The sequence below is a fragment of the Diabrotica virgifera genome, chromosome 7, assembly GCF_917563875.1.
Source record: "Diabrotica virgifera virgifera chromosome 7, PGI_DIABVI_V3a".
NCBI lineage: Eukaryota > Metazoa > Arthropoda > Insecta > Coleoptera > Chrysomelidae > Diabrotica > Diabrotica virgifera.
The window spans coordinates 162512180-162526397 of NC_065449.1; the positions used below are offsets into that span (position 1 = coordinate 162512180).

General features: G+C 29.9%; 1 protein-coding gene across 1 annotated transcript in view; it reads right to left on the reverse strand.

Annotated features, from left to right (window-relative positions):
* Positions 1-2260: 2260 nt before the first annotated feature.
* LOC114335425 (immediate early response 3-interacting protein 1-like) overlaps positions 2261-14218 on the reverse strand; it is a 73951-nt gene continuing 61993 nt past the window's right edge. Inside the window, exon 4 of the mRNA XM_028285664.2 lies at positions 2261-2405. Within this exon, the coding sequence (XP_028141465.1) occupies positions 2350-2405 (56 nt within the window). The 3' untranslated portion in view covers positions 2261-2349. The remainder of the gene's footprint in view (positions 2406-14218) is intronic.

Sequence of the window (14218 nt, forward strand, 5' to 3'; positions counted from 1 at the left end):
TCTTTATATTTCACAATATCAAAAATTGTTATGAAGAAAAGTTGTTTGTAATTAAAAATTATGTTATAATATGCATTTACACTCTTCTAATTGAAATTTTTTTTTTTGAAAATTTTCCTCAAATTACGGATACACAACATCATTTCCGTTATTATTAATTTTGCGAAAAAGTTATTCTTTTTAAAAATTTCTGAATAGTCAAGAAACTAAGATGCAATCATAAGATATATATATATATATATATATATATATATATATATATATATATATATATATATATATAAATGAATAATTTTGGGGAATGCAGTCAATGTGTTTTGGGCTGATTAAAAGATATATATATATATATATATATAAAATAGATGAAATAGAGAATGTGGAAAAATCCCCTTACGAACAATTCACACATCCACCATTTCGGGCTGGGAAAAATTTTTCGAATAGAATCAAAGATCCAAACACCACATATATATATATATATATATATTTTAATTTTATACGAGGTATCTCAAAAAATATGAATTTCGCTCAAGAGTAAAATACCTTTATAGTTCACAATATTTCAACTAGAATGATGCAATTGCATATTGAAACATAGCTTTTAATTCTGAACAACTTTTTATAATAACAAATTTCAATATTGTGAAAAATAAAGGTACTTTACTCTTCAGGGAAATTCATATTTTTGACATACCTCGTATAAAATTGACAAAATTTAATATCTTATAATTTTATCTTAGTTGTTAGACTATGCAGAACGTTTTATAAAGAATAACTTTTTTTCATAAAATTAATAATAACGGAGCTATCATAAATAAAAATGATGATGATTTCAAAAAAAAATTCACTTAGAAGAGTGTAAATGCAGATTATAACATAATTTTTAATTGCAAACAACTTTTTTCAATGACAATTTTCGATATTTTAAAATATAAAGGCACTTTACTCTTGAGGGAAATTCATATTTTTGACATACCTGGTATACTGTTGTTAAAATTTTATATCTGATGATTGCGTCTTAGGTTTTAGACTATGCAGAGCACTTTAAAAAATAACTTTATTTCGTAAAATTGATATTAAAAAAGTTTCCCATATGGTTCCAAGTTACGCAGACACACTGTATAATAATAGACAATTTCAAGTTAGTCCTGTCGCCAGGGGGGGTACAACGGCCTCCTTTATTCAGATGGACTTACCCAAGTTTTTTTCATGTATTTTGACCCGTAGAATACGAATTTTTTGGGTAACAGTTGATCCGGATGTCGATAAGATTGTTATTGACCAAGAACTTGAGGAATTACATTTTTTGGTATTTTTTGGGTCATTCTAAGCAAAACATGTTTCTACAATTTTTTTCGTACGATGGCTAGTTTTCGAGATAACCGCGGTTGAACTTTCAAAAAATCGAAAAATTGCAATTTTTGAACCCGAATAACTTTTGATTAAAAAATAAAATAGCCAGTCTGCTTACCGCATTTGAAAGTTTAAGTCAAATTATATCGGTTTTAATTATTTGCATTGCTAAAAATTTATTTTTTTATTGTTTAACAAAGCTATAAACACATAGTGTTTCCCGTGCCTTTACATGCATTTTAACGCATGCTACGTAGAAATAGCCTCGATTGCACTAGTACCTATTCTACTTACTCATTAGATTTTAAATGAGAAATCATAGAAAACATCACTCACGCACTAGGTGTTTGTAGCTTTGTTTAACAATAACACAATAAATTTTTAGCAATGCAAATAATCAAAACCGACATAATTTGACTTGAACTTTCAAAGGCGCTAAGCAGAATTGCTATTTTATTTTTTAATCAAAAGTTATTCGGGTTTAAAAATTGCAGTTTTTCGATTTTTTGAAAGTTCAACCGCGTTTATCTCGAAAACTGAGCATCCTACGGGAAAACTTGTTAGAACATTTTTTACTTAGAATGACCCAAAAAATACAAAAAAATGTTTTGTTTTGTGAGAAACCTCTGTTATGTAATTCCTCAAGTTCTTGGTCAATAACAATCTTATCGACATCCGGATCAACTGTTACCCAAAAAATTCGTATTCTACGGGTCAAAATACATGAAAAAAACTTGGGTAAGTCCATCTGAATAAAGAAGGCCGTTGTACCCCCCCTGGCGACAGGACTAAGTACCTATTCCCAAATTTTCATCCTTTCTTTATTTTTTTTTTGTCAGATTGTTCTTTGATTGGGCTAATACTTAACGAAAAACGTGAGACGGACTATAAGTAAATGAAAAGAATATTAATATAATAAATTCTTTATTATACAAAATATATACAAATACATAAAGGATTCACAAATTCTAATTCCTAACATTAAAATTAAATATATCATCCGAGTATTAGCTTCAACACAATAACTAGTAGATTGATAACTATTAAAGGAACTGTAATAAAAAAGAGAAATAAAATAATATATATAAAATCATATGTATAAGCTTCATGTACAGTGGAACCCCGATAAGTCGGCCTCCGATAACCCGGAAGTCCGGCTAACCCGGACCGATTTTCATCAGACAAAATAAAACATTTTTTCACTTTGACTGAATTTTTTACCAAGAAATAAACAATACTGTATACCATGATACTACAAATAACATTATTTATTATTAAATAACAGTGTTATTTATAGTATCATGCCGTATACAACTGTACATAATTTAGATTGACTGTGCATATGTATTTCATGTTTTTGCAATTATAATGTATATTTGTTTATTATTTATATGTATTTTATTAATTTTTACCATATTCTCCGGCTAACCCGGTTTTGCGATAACCCGGATGCGATTTTACAAAATATACCCGCTCTCAGCACGAGCTCCACCTACTACGCATTCGCCATCCAGAACTGTAACAACCCTACCCGCTATCAACACATCTTACTAAATATACCCGATTCCAGCACATTTGGTGCAATTTGAATCTTAAAAAAAATAATTTGGCAATAATCATGAGTTTGGTCGTCAGTTTGTTGGTGGTCATCGTTTCACCTAAATACGTATGAAAAATGTATTTCAATGTTCTTTTGAATAAGATACATTTGAAATTAAAAAATACACTCAATGTTTTCTTTTGTTTTACTCCTGTAACTTATTAAAATTAACATTATAGAAGTTTTCAGGGACTTTTGGCCCTCGGCAATAATGTAATCTTTTATTATGCGTTTAAGTTTTTCAAAAATACTAATTAGTTTTCTCAGAATTCGAAAAAAATTAATGCATTTAAAGAGCATTGCAAGCAAATTTTGCCCCTACCCACTAAAATTAGTTTTTATCTGTAAGTTTTAGTGTATGTTAAAGAATAAATCATTTATCAAACCAAAAAACTGCATTATTATTCCCTCCAAGATTTCCTCTCTGGGTAAATTTAGTAAAATGTTTTGATATCGGTTAGGGATACTTACAGTTCTCAATGACGTATGCGTAGTAGGCGGAGCTTGTGCTGAGAGCGGCTATATTTTGTAAAATCGCAACCCGGATCAGCCGCGGTCCCGATTAATCCGACTTATTGAGGTTCCACTGTATATATAAAATCATATGTATAAAGTACACTTGAGTGCTAAATAATCGACTTAACATTATTGAAACAGGAGAGTGCGTCTCCTGTTTCAATCTAAAAAGTGTAAATTTAAAAATATTTATGTCCAGTTGCACCAACAAACGGTTGATCTGGATTGCCCGTTTATTTTAAAATATTGTTATATTTAAATATTTAAAATTGTCAAAAACCTGCCAAATTAAAAATAGAAATTTTAACGATTCTCCCAAAAAATATTAAATTTTAAACTTTTTCGAAAGAAAAAAAAAGTGTTCTGTTATTATATTTGATGGTAAAAAATTTAATATTTTTCGAGAGAATCGTTAAAATTTCTGTTTTTAATTGACAGTTTTTTGACAATTATTATATTTTAAAATAAACGGGCAATCCAAATCAAAAGAATCAATCGTTTATTAATTTGTTGGTGCAACTAGACATTAGTGTACAAACATTAATCCCATTATTAAGTTTTAAAAAGTTATGTTTTTGGATGAATCGGATGACGTATTACCAATAAAGAATGCAACGTAGAGAGGGGGTCAGATTTTGACTTACTGAAATCGACACGCACCGCCTTGTTTCGGTTAACATCGTATGTATCAATTTCCATAGCAACCCACTAATACATCAGTCACTTATACCAAAGAATACTCCATCCAACAAGAAGCGAAAGCGTGGAATATTTCGGGCTCCAAATTTCTTTGCGCATGACCATGCGCCATGTTTGATGTTTGATCGTTGCTCGCATTCAAGGCGTAACGGCTGTTTATCTATGTACATGTGTTTGTGACAAGTGACAATTTGTTTGTGTAAATTTTCGTGTTTGGCGTTTTCATAATATTTTATAATTGTTGAAAAAAGTATATTAATATTAAAAATTATTAAAATAAACTATAATTGTGATGGCTGCACGCAAAGGTGGAATTTCTTGTGTGGTTCGTGGATGCCAGACTAGATCTGGGGAACAAATAAGTCTTTTTTGATAGTCAAATTTGATATTAAAACGCGCTACAAAAGTTATCTGAACATTAATATTTTAATTCAATACATTTTTTTATAGAGCTGAATTATGGCTAAAAGCTGCAATTAGGGAAGATTTACTTTCAAAGGATGTCAATGAATTGCACAAAAATTATAGAATGTGTGAGAAACACTTTCAACCACATTTTATATCGAAGGGGGGAAACGTAAGAAAAAATTTATTTATACAAGCTCATCCTACGATATTCCCATACAACCAAGATGTACAATCTGCAGATGAACCCTTAAGAAAAATCATAAGACTTGAAACACAGATTGAAGGTAGGTACAGCTTATTTATTCACAATAATTACAGTGCCTCATAAAAGTCATATAAAAATAAGTACAGTAGAAAAAATGAAAAAATACCCATAAACAGTCATATAAAACACGCTGTATTTTCCTGTCACTGTGTCACAAAAAAAATTGACCAGCGCAAGTACTTGTAATAATTATTGTTACATGTACTTTCACTGGACAATTTTCTTTGTGACACGGTGACAGTAAAATACAGTGTGTTTTATATGTTCGTTCATGGGTATTCTTTCATTTTTCTGACTGTATCTGCTTGTATATGTACTGCTTATACATATGTACAGTGAAGTGATCTAATAACCTGCAGAATAATGCAAGAGATGGAAAACATAATACATTGTGAAGTAAAGAGAGGTGGAAATTATCAATATAAATGTATAAATTAACATTACATTACATAGTTTCCCAGCTTTAGAAATATAGAAGGAATATGACTACTGTTACTATGACAGGAGAATTTTATAAAATACTCCCCTCACAGACTACTAAAGGTGGGAAACTATGTAATGTAATGTTAATTTATAAGTTTATACTGATAATTTCCACCCATACTAATTTCACCTCTATTTACTTCGCAATGTACATATTATGTTTTCCATCTTTTGCGTTATTCTGCCGGTTATTAGCACGCTCATCACTGTATAAGTTGTTTGTTGTTTTTCATCATAACATAAACAGGATCTAGAATTTTGAAATTTAATAATCTTTTATCAACCTTTAGACACCATTTTGCAACTTGTATTTTATAAGAACGTATCTTATGGTTACATATTGAGTAATACATATGTTGTGGTTTTAGATAAAACTGAAATAGATATTAGAGAGTTATCAAGTAACCCTAGGAGAATACGGTAACGCTATTTTACTGTATACTTTACATGTTATTTATAACGTTACCGTATTCTCATAGAGTTACTTGATAACTCTCGATTACGCAGCCAGTTGCCAAAAAAACTGATGCCAGTCATAGTATGCACAGTATACCTGATACTTTGATGGAAGAATCTGTGGTAACAGGTAATTTTATTTATTGCTCCTACAACTCTATTACGTGTTCAACAAATCACTAATAAGCCTTAACATATTCTTCTTAAAGTTTCATCTCCTATCGGAGGTTGGATATCATAATGGCTGTGGTCACTTTGTTGACTGCTGCTCTGAACAGTTGTAACTACAGTTAAACCATTCTCTAAGGTTCCTCAACCAGGAGATGCGTGTTCTTCCTATGCTTTTAAAGATATATTAGTTTCCTTCTACTATAGTTGATTTTTTAACCAAGAGGAGTAAACTAAAAAGACAGATTCACACCCAAGAAAGTTACTGGAAAGTCACCAATTTCATCTTTTTTTTTTTCGTTGATCATATCGGCTTTCGATGATAATCCATACATATTATGTTATACTAACACATCGCTAAAGAGTTCTAAAAACAACTGTTTTTATATAAAAGTAGACTAAAAATCTAAAAATTAAAGGCATAATGCAGAAAACACAAAAAATCGCTGATATATTTAATTAACCTATAAAATGACATAAGTAACAAAATTTCATAAATGTCATTAGTGTCAAAATTTAATAACAGTGGAGTAAAGTCGCCTGCGGTTGGACCAATTAGAAACAAGCATTACGGGGTGGTAAATTTGATTCACTCCTCTTCGTTAAAAAACAAACAATAGTATCTTTAACATATAGTTCTTCAATTATATCTTTGCACATGCATGAAATTATTCACTAATTACTTATTATACTAGGTCACCATTTTACTCACAGAAACTATAATAGTGTAGCAAAATTAAACTGCTTGTCCATAGAAACCACAATAAGTTAAACAAAGATAAACAATATGGCATACCTTGTCTTTGATACCTTGTTTACTATGAATTTTGACGTTTATCATTTTTAGTGACATTTATATCAGTGCATTTGTTCATTCATTTTGTCAATAACCGTTCATGTTGTTTAACATTGAATTTCTTACACACTACATGTACATTTTATGCTCCAAACTGTGCGAAGGTATTTTTGAAGGCAAGCAATGTCATAAACTTAATTTCGACAAAAGTAGTCTTTGACCAGTTGTTACACCTAACCCTTTAATTATTATATTGACAGTACATATCAATGATATTACATATCTACATACATTTCACTTAATGTTTTGGTTTAACTTATGTGCAAACGAATCATGACATTTGTGCAAAGATAAAATGGAACACCTATATCTGCTTTGAATGTGTGTGTTAAGCCTGTCATGCACGGGGAGCTAAACTATATTATACAGGGTGTCCCGAAAAGAATGGTCATAAATTATACCACACATTCTGGGGTCAAAAATAGTTCGGTTGAACCTAACTTACCTTAGTACAAATGTGCTCATAAAAAAAGTTACAGTCCTCCGAAGTTACAAAATGAAAATCGATTTTTTTCAATATATCGAAAACTCTCAGAGATTTTTTATTGAAAACGGGCATGTATCATTCTTATGGCAGGACCACCTTAAAACAAAATTATAGTGAAATTTTTCCACGCCATAAAAAATTTATGGGAATTTTGTTCCCTTAAACCCCCCCAAACTTTTGTGTACGTTCCAATTAATTCATTATTGTGGTATCATTAGTTGAACACAACGTCTCTAAAACTTTTTTGCCTCTTAGTATTTTTTCAATAAGCCAGTTTTTATCGAGAGGCGGCTTCTTTTTTACTATATTTACATAAAAAATTTATGGGGGTTTTGTTCCTTTAAACCCCCCAAATGTTTGTGTACGTTCCAATTAAGCTATTATTGTGGTACCATTAGTTAAACACAGTATTTTTAAAACTTTTTTGCCTCTCAGTCTTTTTTTGATAAGTCAACTTTTATCGAGATATGGCTTCTTTTTCAAAATATACCAAAAAATTTAAGTTATAAATAAATTTTCAGATTATTAACAGGTGTCTATAATCATACTTAACCATATACAAATATGTGGTGGATACGACAAATATTCAAAATATCTCGATAAACACTGGCTTATCAAAAAAGTACCAAGAGGTAAGAAAGTTTTAAAAATATTGTGTTTAACTAATGGTGCCACAATAATAATTTAATTGGAACGTACATAAAAGTTTGGGGGGTTTAAGGGAACAAAACCCCCATAAAATTTTTATGGGGTGCACAAATTTCACTATAATTTTTTTTTAAGATGTTGCTGCGATAAAAATTCCTCATGTGCATTTTCAATAAAAAACCTCTAGGAGTTTTCGATATATGAAAAAAAATCGATTTTCATTTTGTAACTTCAAAGGGCTGTAACTTTTTTTGTGTGCACTATTCTATATAGGTAAGTGAGGTTCAATCAACCTATTTTTGACCCCAGAATCTCTGGTATAATTTATGACCAATCTTTTCGGGACACCCTGTATATGTATTCGTGCAACATTCCCGAACATATCGTGGGTAAGTTCAGGATACATTCAGGGGATGCTGCGAGAATAAATCTATAATATATGTATTATATATGTAGTATATTATATATATGCATACCCTGTGTGTGACAAGCTTTATTTGGTTATTAAATATACTTTATTATTTCAGATGTTGATGTCAATACCGAAGTATCTACCAGACCCCATACTCCAGCACACACAGTTTCAACTCAAACTCCCCCCAAATTATCTAGTAGCTCACCAAGGAAAGTAAAATTACGAATAAAAATAAAAACTTTACAAAAAAATATTAGGAAATGCAAATCATCCAAGAAGAAGAAGGAAAATGATAACATTTATTTAAATAAATTTAATCAAATGTGTGACAAACTATTAAACAAGCCTTTAGCACAAATAGTAAAAGCTCAAGCATTATTAAAAAGTAAACCTCCAAAAAGTAGGAGGTATTCTGATGAATATAAACAATTTGCATTAACACTATATTTTTTGGGTCCTAGAGCATATGCTTTTATGGAAAAAATATTGTATTTGCCCTCAAAACGAAGTCTTCAAAAAATTACTGAAAATTTGGTCTGTAAACCTGGTTTAAATAATGAACAAATATTTGATGCCCTAAAATTAAAAGTGAACACAATGTTGGATCAGGACAAGCACTGTAGTATTTGTATTGATGAAATGTCAATTAAAAGTAATTTATTTTTTGATGCAGGTCGTGATGAAATAGTTGGTTTATATGATATAGGAACTGGGAAAAAGGAATCAATAGTTGCACAAAATGTACTTGTGATAATGGTTCGAGGTTTGTATTCAAATTGGAAACAGCAACTAGCATATTTCTTTGTGAATACTACCTTTGAAGCAAATCACCTTCTTCCTATTATAAAAGAATGTATTTCTAAACTATTTCAATCAGGTTTATATGTGAATTGTCTTGTTACTGATATGGGATCGAATTTTATAAAATTGAGTAAATTACTTGGGATTTCTCCATCTAACCCAGAATTTGATGTCAATGGACAAAAAATTGTTTATTTATTTGACCCATGTCATTTACTTAAAGCCACTAGAAATAACTTAATTAATAATGTCTTTCATTTTAATAACAAAAAAACTTCTTGGTCCTTTATAGAAACATTTTATCATGACGATAAAAAAAAATTTTATAAGTGCGCACCAAAATTAACATACTCTCATATATATACCCCACATCTTTTGAGAAAATGCGAGTAAAACTAGCATCACAAATTTTAAGTAACACTGTTGCAAGTTCTATGAATACATATATTGCTCTTGGTATTCTTTCATTAGAGGCATCATGAACAGTAGAGATTATTGAAAAATTTAATAATTTGTTTGATATTTTAAATTCTACTGATACGAATAATCCTAACAAATATAAAAATGTATTTGAGGGAACTGAATTTCAGATCAATTTCCTAAATTCCATGATAGATTTTCTACATAACCTGAAAATATTAGATAAAACAGGAAAAGATGTAACATGTTGTTCTAGATCAAAAAATAGTTGGATTGTAACAATTAATGGTGTTAAAAAACTTTGGGATAACTTATCATCTAGCGGTTTTAAATATTTAAAAACAAGAAGACTTAACCAAGACTGTGTGGAAAATTATTTTGGAAGTATAAGGCAACAAGGCGGAAATTCCATCAATCCAACTGCCATACAATTTCAGAGGGCATTTAAAAAATTGTTTTGTCAAAATTTTATGCATTCTAACAAAATGAATTGCAAAGATGATTTAGATAAACGTTTAATGGATTTAAATGTAAAAAAAGTTTCTAATAGTCAACAATATTCGCCAATGAAGGCTATTTCACTTCCAGATTGTGATTATAAAACAGAAAATCTAACAACCCAAAATGCTTTTCAGTATGTATGTGGTTATTTAATTAAAAAGGCTCTCAATATTCATGTTTGTCATATATGTAATAAATATTCAAGGGAAATTGACGAACTAGATAGTAGTTTATTATTGACACATTTTAAAGCATACAGTACTGATAAATGTGATTATGGGGGACTGAGAACTCCAAGTAAGGACTTTATCCAATACATTTATAAGTTAGAAATAATTTTTAGTGCTTCATATGAAGATATATTAACTAAAGGTGGAATATCACACTCATACTTTAGGGTAATGAAAGAAGTTCCTTTTAAACATCCGTGTGATTCATTTCCATATACTTATATATTAAAATTATTTATTCGTGTAAGATTATTTTATTCTTTAAAATATTTTAACGCTGATTTAAAAAGTAAAAAAAAAGTAAAAAAAAGGGGGGAGATAGAAAATTAAAAATATTATCACATGTTTAAATATTTAATATTATTGTAGTTTTTATATCAAGCTTTGTTCAATACTACAATAAATCTAGTATGTCTATCTATAGTTGGTTTTTTAATATTATTTATTATATTCAGTAACATATAATATACTCAATATACACAAATAAAATAGTAATTAAATTAAGAGGGAAGAGAATTAATTATATCAAGATTTAATTTTTTGAAACAATTTTTAGGAATAACTCATTTACAAATTCTTTATTATGCACGTATTAATATTGCTTTAAGATTCAAATTTTTAAAACAATTTTTAGGAATACCTCATTTACTCATTCTTGCTGCTAGAATTCAACGAATTTGGCAAAACAACTTTTTTTTGGTACTGTATGCTTTCAGTCTAGTAAATAAATTACTGTCATTCTTAATTTCAGCCGCTTGCATCTCATGCATTTGTAAAGCTTTTTTGATAAAATATTCCTATAAATAAATAAAGGCACTTTCTGTACCTGTAGTTGGCATCTGGATATAGCGATATTTATATTTTTTGTAACATTTATAGGTAGGAAAGTATTATGTTTGATATTATTTAAGCCGGTTAATATAATCCCTAAGTCATCTGCACAATTCATATGTTCCAGGTGTAAATAATTAAGACAAAGTAATTTGCTGAATGCTCCATCACATTGAATTGCGGTAAGGTTTACAGAGTTTCCTGCTTCTTAAATTTCCGAAAAAATTTTCTAAACGGTCGTAGTTTATTCGTCTCACTTTTAAGTTGATAAATCCTGCCCTTTCCGGTCTCTGCCCAAGAACTTTTAGACCTTTTATTGTCACCATCCAAAAATTTAGATCTTGATGTTATATCGATGTTTTCTTTACATATTTTCAAGTTGCCCAAAAATACCTACATCTCGCTGATGTAATTGAGGTGGTAGTCCAAACCTTTAAAAACATTTTTAAATTCATTTGGGTATCTTCTTCTTCTTTAGCCCATTTCTATCCAACTTTGGACATAGACCTTCCCCAAAGCTTTCCATATCTGTCTGTCCATGGCTGTGCTTTCCCAGTGAGTTCCTATAGTTTTTTCAATATCGTCCTTCCATCGCATCTGAGGTCTTCCTCTTTTTTCCTGTCCACGGTCTCAAGTTTTGTATTTCAGCATTCCATATTTTATCTTCCTGTCTCGCATTGTGGCCCGCAAATCTCCACTTTAACCCTGTTAAATGTTCAGTTACATTTTTTACTTTTGTTTTCTTTCCATTTGTTTGACTTTCTGTCTTGCAGTTTTATTCCCAAGATGGATCTTTCCATTTTTCTCCGAGTTTCTATTTTGTTAGTATCCATGTTTCTGAGCCATACTGGGGCCATACATCAGAACAGGAAGGATGCACTGGTCAAATATCTACACGGGTTTTTAGGTACTCTTGTATCTTTGTGCTTTTTAGTATCCATCTTAACCTTCCAAACGCTGCCCACTCCAATCTGATTCTTCTTTGTACTTCAATAATTGTCTGATACTCTTTATTAGCTTTGATTATTTTTTGATCCAGGTATATAAATATATTCGTCAACAACCTCAATATTTACATTATATATATTTGTATTTATTCTGTCATTTGTATTTGTCCTGATTTTTGTTTTTTTATTTTTGTTTTACTCATGTTCATTTGGGTGACATACGTTGGTGAAATTGAATATATTAAATAATTTATCAAATTGATGTATTTTTTCATATTATCATTTATTTATTATTATTTTCATATTTCTAGTTGCTTTTTGTAAATGTGGAGTATCAAAAAAAGTAAATAAGCTTGAGCATTGACATTTAATGGTCTGGAAAGCTTTATAAAATTTGATCATCAATCAGTTAGAAGACCTTCAACATGTAACCCAGATTCTGATAATTTGGTGAAGTTGTTGGCGTCAAAGATTGTATTTAAAAAAATAAGCAATTGGCTGTTTTCAATTCTGAAACAATCCTCTTGCCATAATAATGGCAACGTTTTATGCAACTAAAGACTTATTTTTTTCTGAATCAAATTTGTTCTGTTCTGTTTTGTAATCTGTTCTGTAATCAAATCTGAATCATCTTTACTTTCATTCATTTATTTTTTTTCTTTCCCTATGTCTTGGAATCATTTTCACACAGTTTTTACAGTTTCATCATGACCCTAATGAAAATAAAGATTTGACTTAAGCGCAGCTTTATCAATGCATATAACACAATTTTTATCCAATTATTCTGACATAGTCTTACCTTTTAACTGGATAGCATTAAATACAGAGGTCTGGATTAATCCAGGTTTACAAATAATAATTGTTCTAGTCATTTTTTTTTCAAACAACGTTTAGATGGAAAATAAATAATTTTTTTCCAAAAGTTTTAAACTTTGGTTTCAAAAAAGTATAATGTGAGAGCGAATTGTTTGTATTCCTTTGAATATCTTCTGGACTTTGTTACTTTTTTCTGCAACGGTGCTTGAGATTTTACAATTTATTAAGAAATTTTTCACACATTTTTTTAAACCGTTCCTTCCAATTCTTGTTTTGTGCCGTTTTGTTTTTTACATATTGTATCTAAAATTTTCCCTTTTCTGGTTTTATGTTTCAGCTTAAATGTGGTCCATTTAACGTAGCTAAATGAGTAGCATTATCCTATAAAGGAGTTCTTCAACTCTTGCAACGGTAAGAATCGATGAAATACAAAATGGAAGAACTGATTAAGAAGAATGTGAAGGTATATGGGCAGTTTCAGGTAAAATCCTTTGTGGATCCGAATGAATTATATAATGTAGGTTTAAGACAAGTATGTGAAAGTGAGTGTTAGACATTGTTTTGTAGAGTTTGTAAAATTTGTATTCTCCGTTACCAGTGCAGTTGTGATGAATATTTGGTGAGGAATACCTTGTGTAAGCATGTGCACTTGGTAAGAATGTATGAGTAGCATGTGGGTACTAATTCTGTTTTAGATGATGCTGCAAGGTGTTTGGAGAAACTTCAATTATCAAATCAAGGCATGAGGAGGAAAGTAATGAGTTTGTCAGAGGGAAGGTAGAAAAGGTGGACGAATTAGACGACCAAGATTTTATCAAATTTACGAGTGAGTTTCAAGGAATTATGGAAAAATTTCAGAAAATTACAAAGAAGCGAAAAATGGAAAAGCAGAAGTATTTTGAAATAAAGAAAGAAATTGAGTAATCATTAAATTTGAACATTTTTTTAGCTCACAAGTATTTTGTCTTCTGTATCTGTATTGACTTTTTATTATAGTTGTATAGGCTTTACAAGAACGTTAGTTAATTTAACATTATTATAGAGTTTACTTGATTAGCAATATTAGTAATATGTATGCATACTTAGGTTAGGTCTGAATTTTAAAGTCATGTTAAGTAATGTTATTTATAGACATTTATATCAGAGTTGTATTTTTATCTGGATGTACTACGTCTTCGGCGAGGTTTAGAGGGGTTTTACCTTCGCCATTTTACCAATAAGGACGTCCCCTCCTTTGATTTCTCAGATATTTAATAAAGAATAAAAACATATTAAACTATTTAGTGTTTCATTTCGTTTGCAATTGTAGTCATTTCCA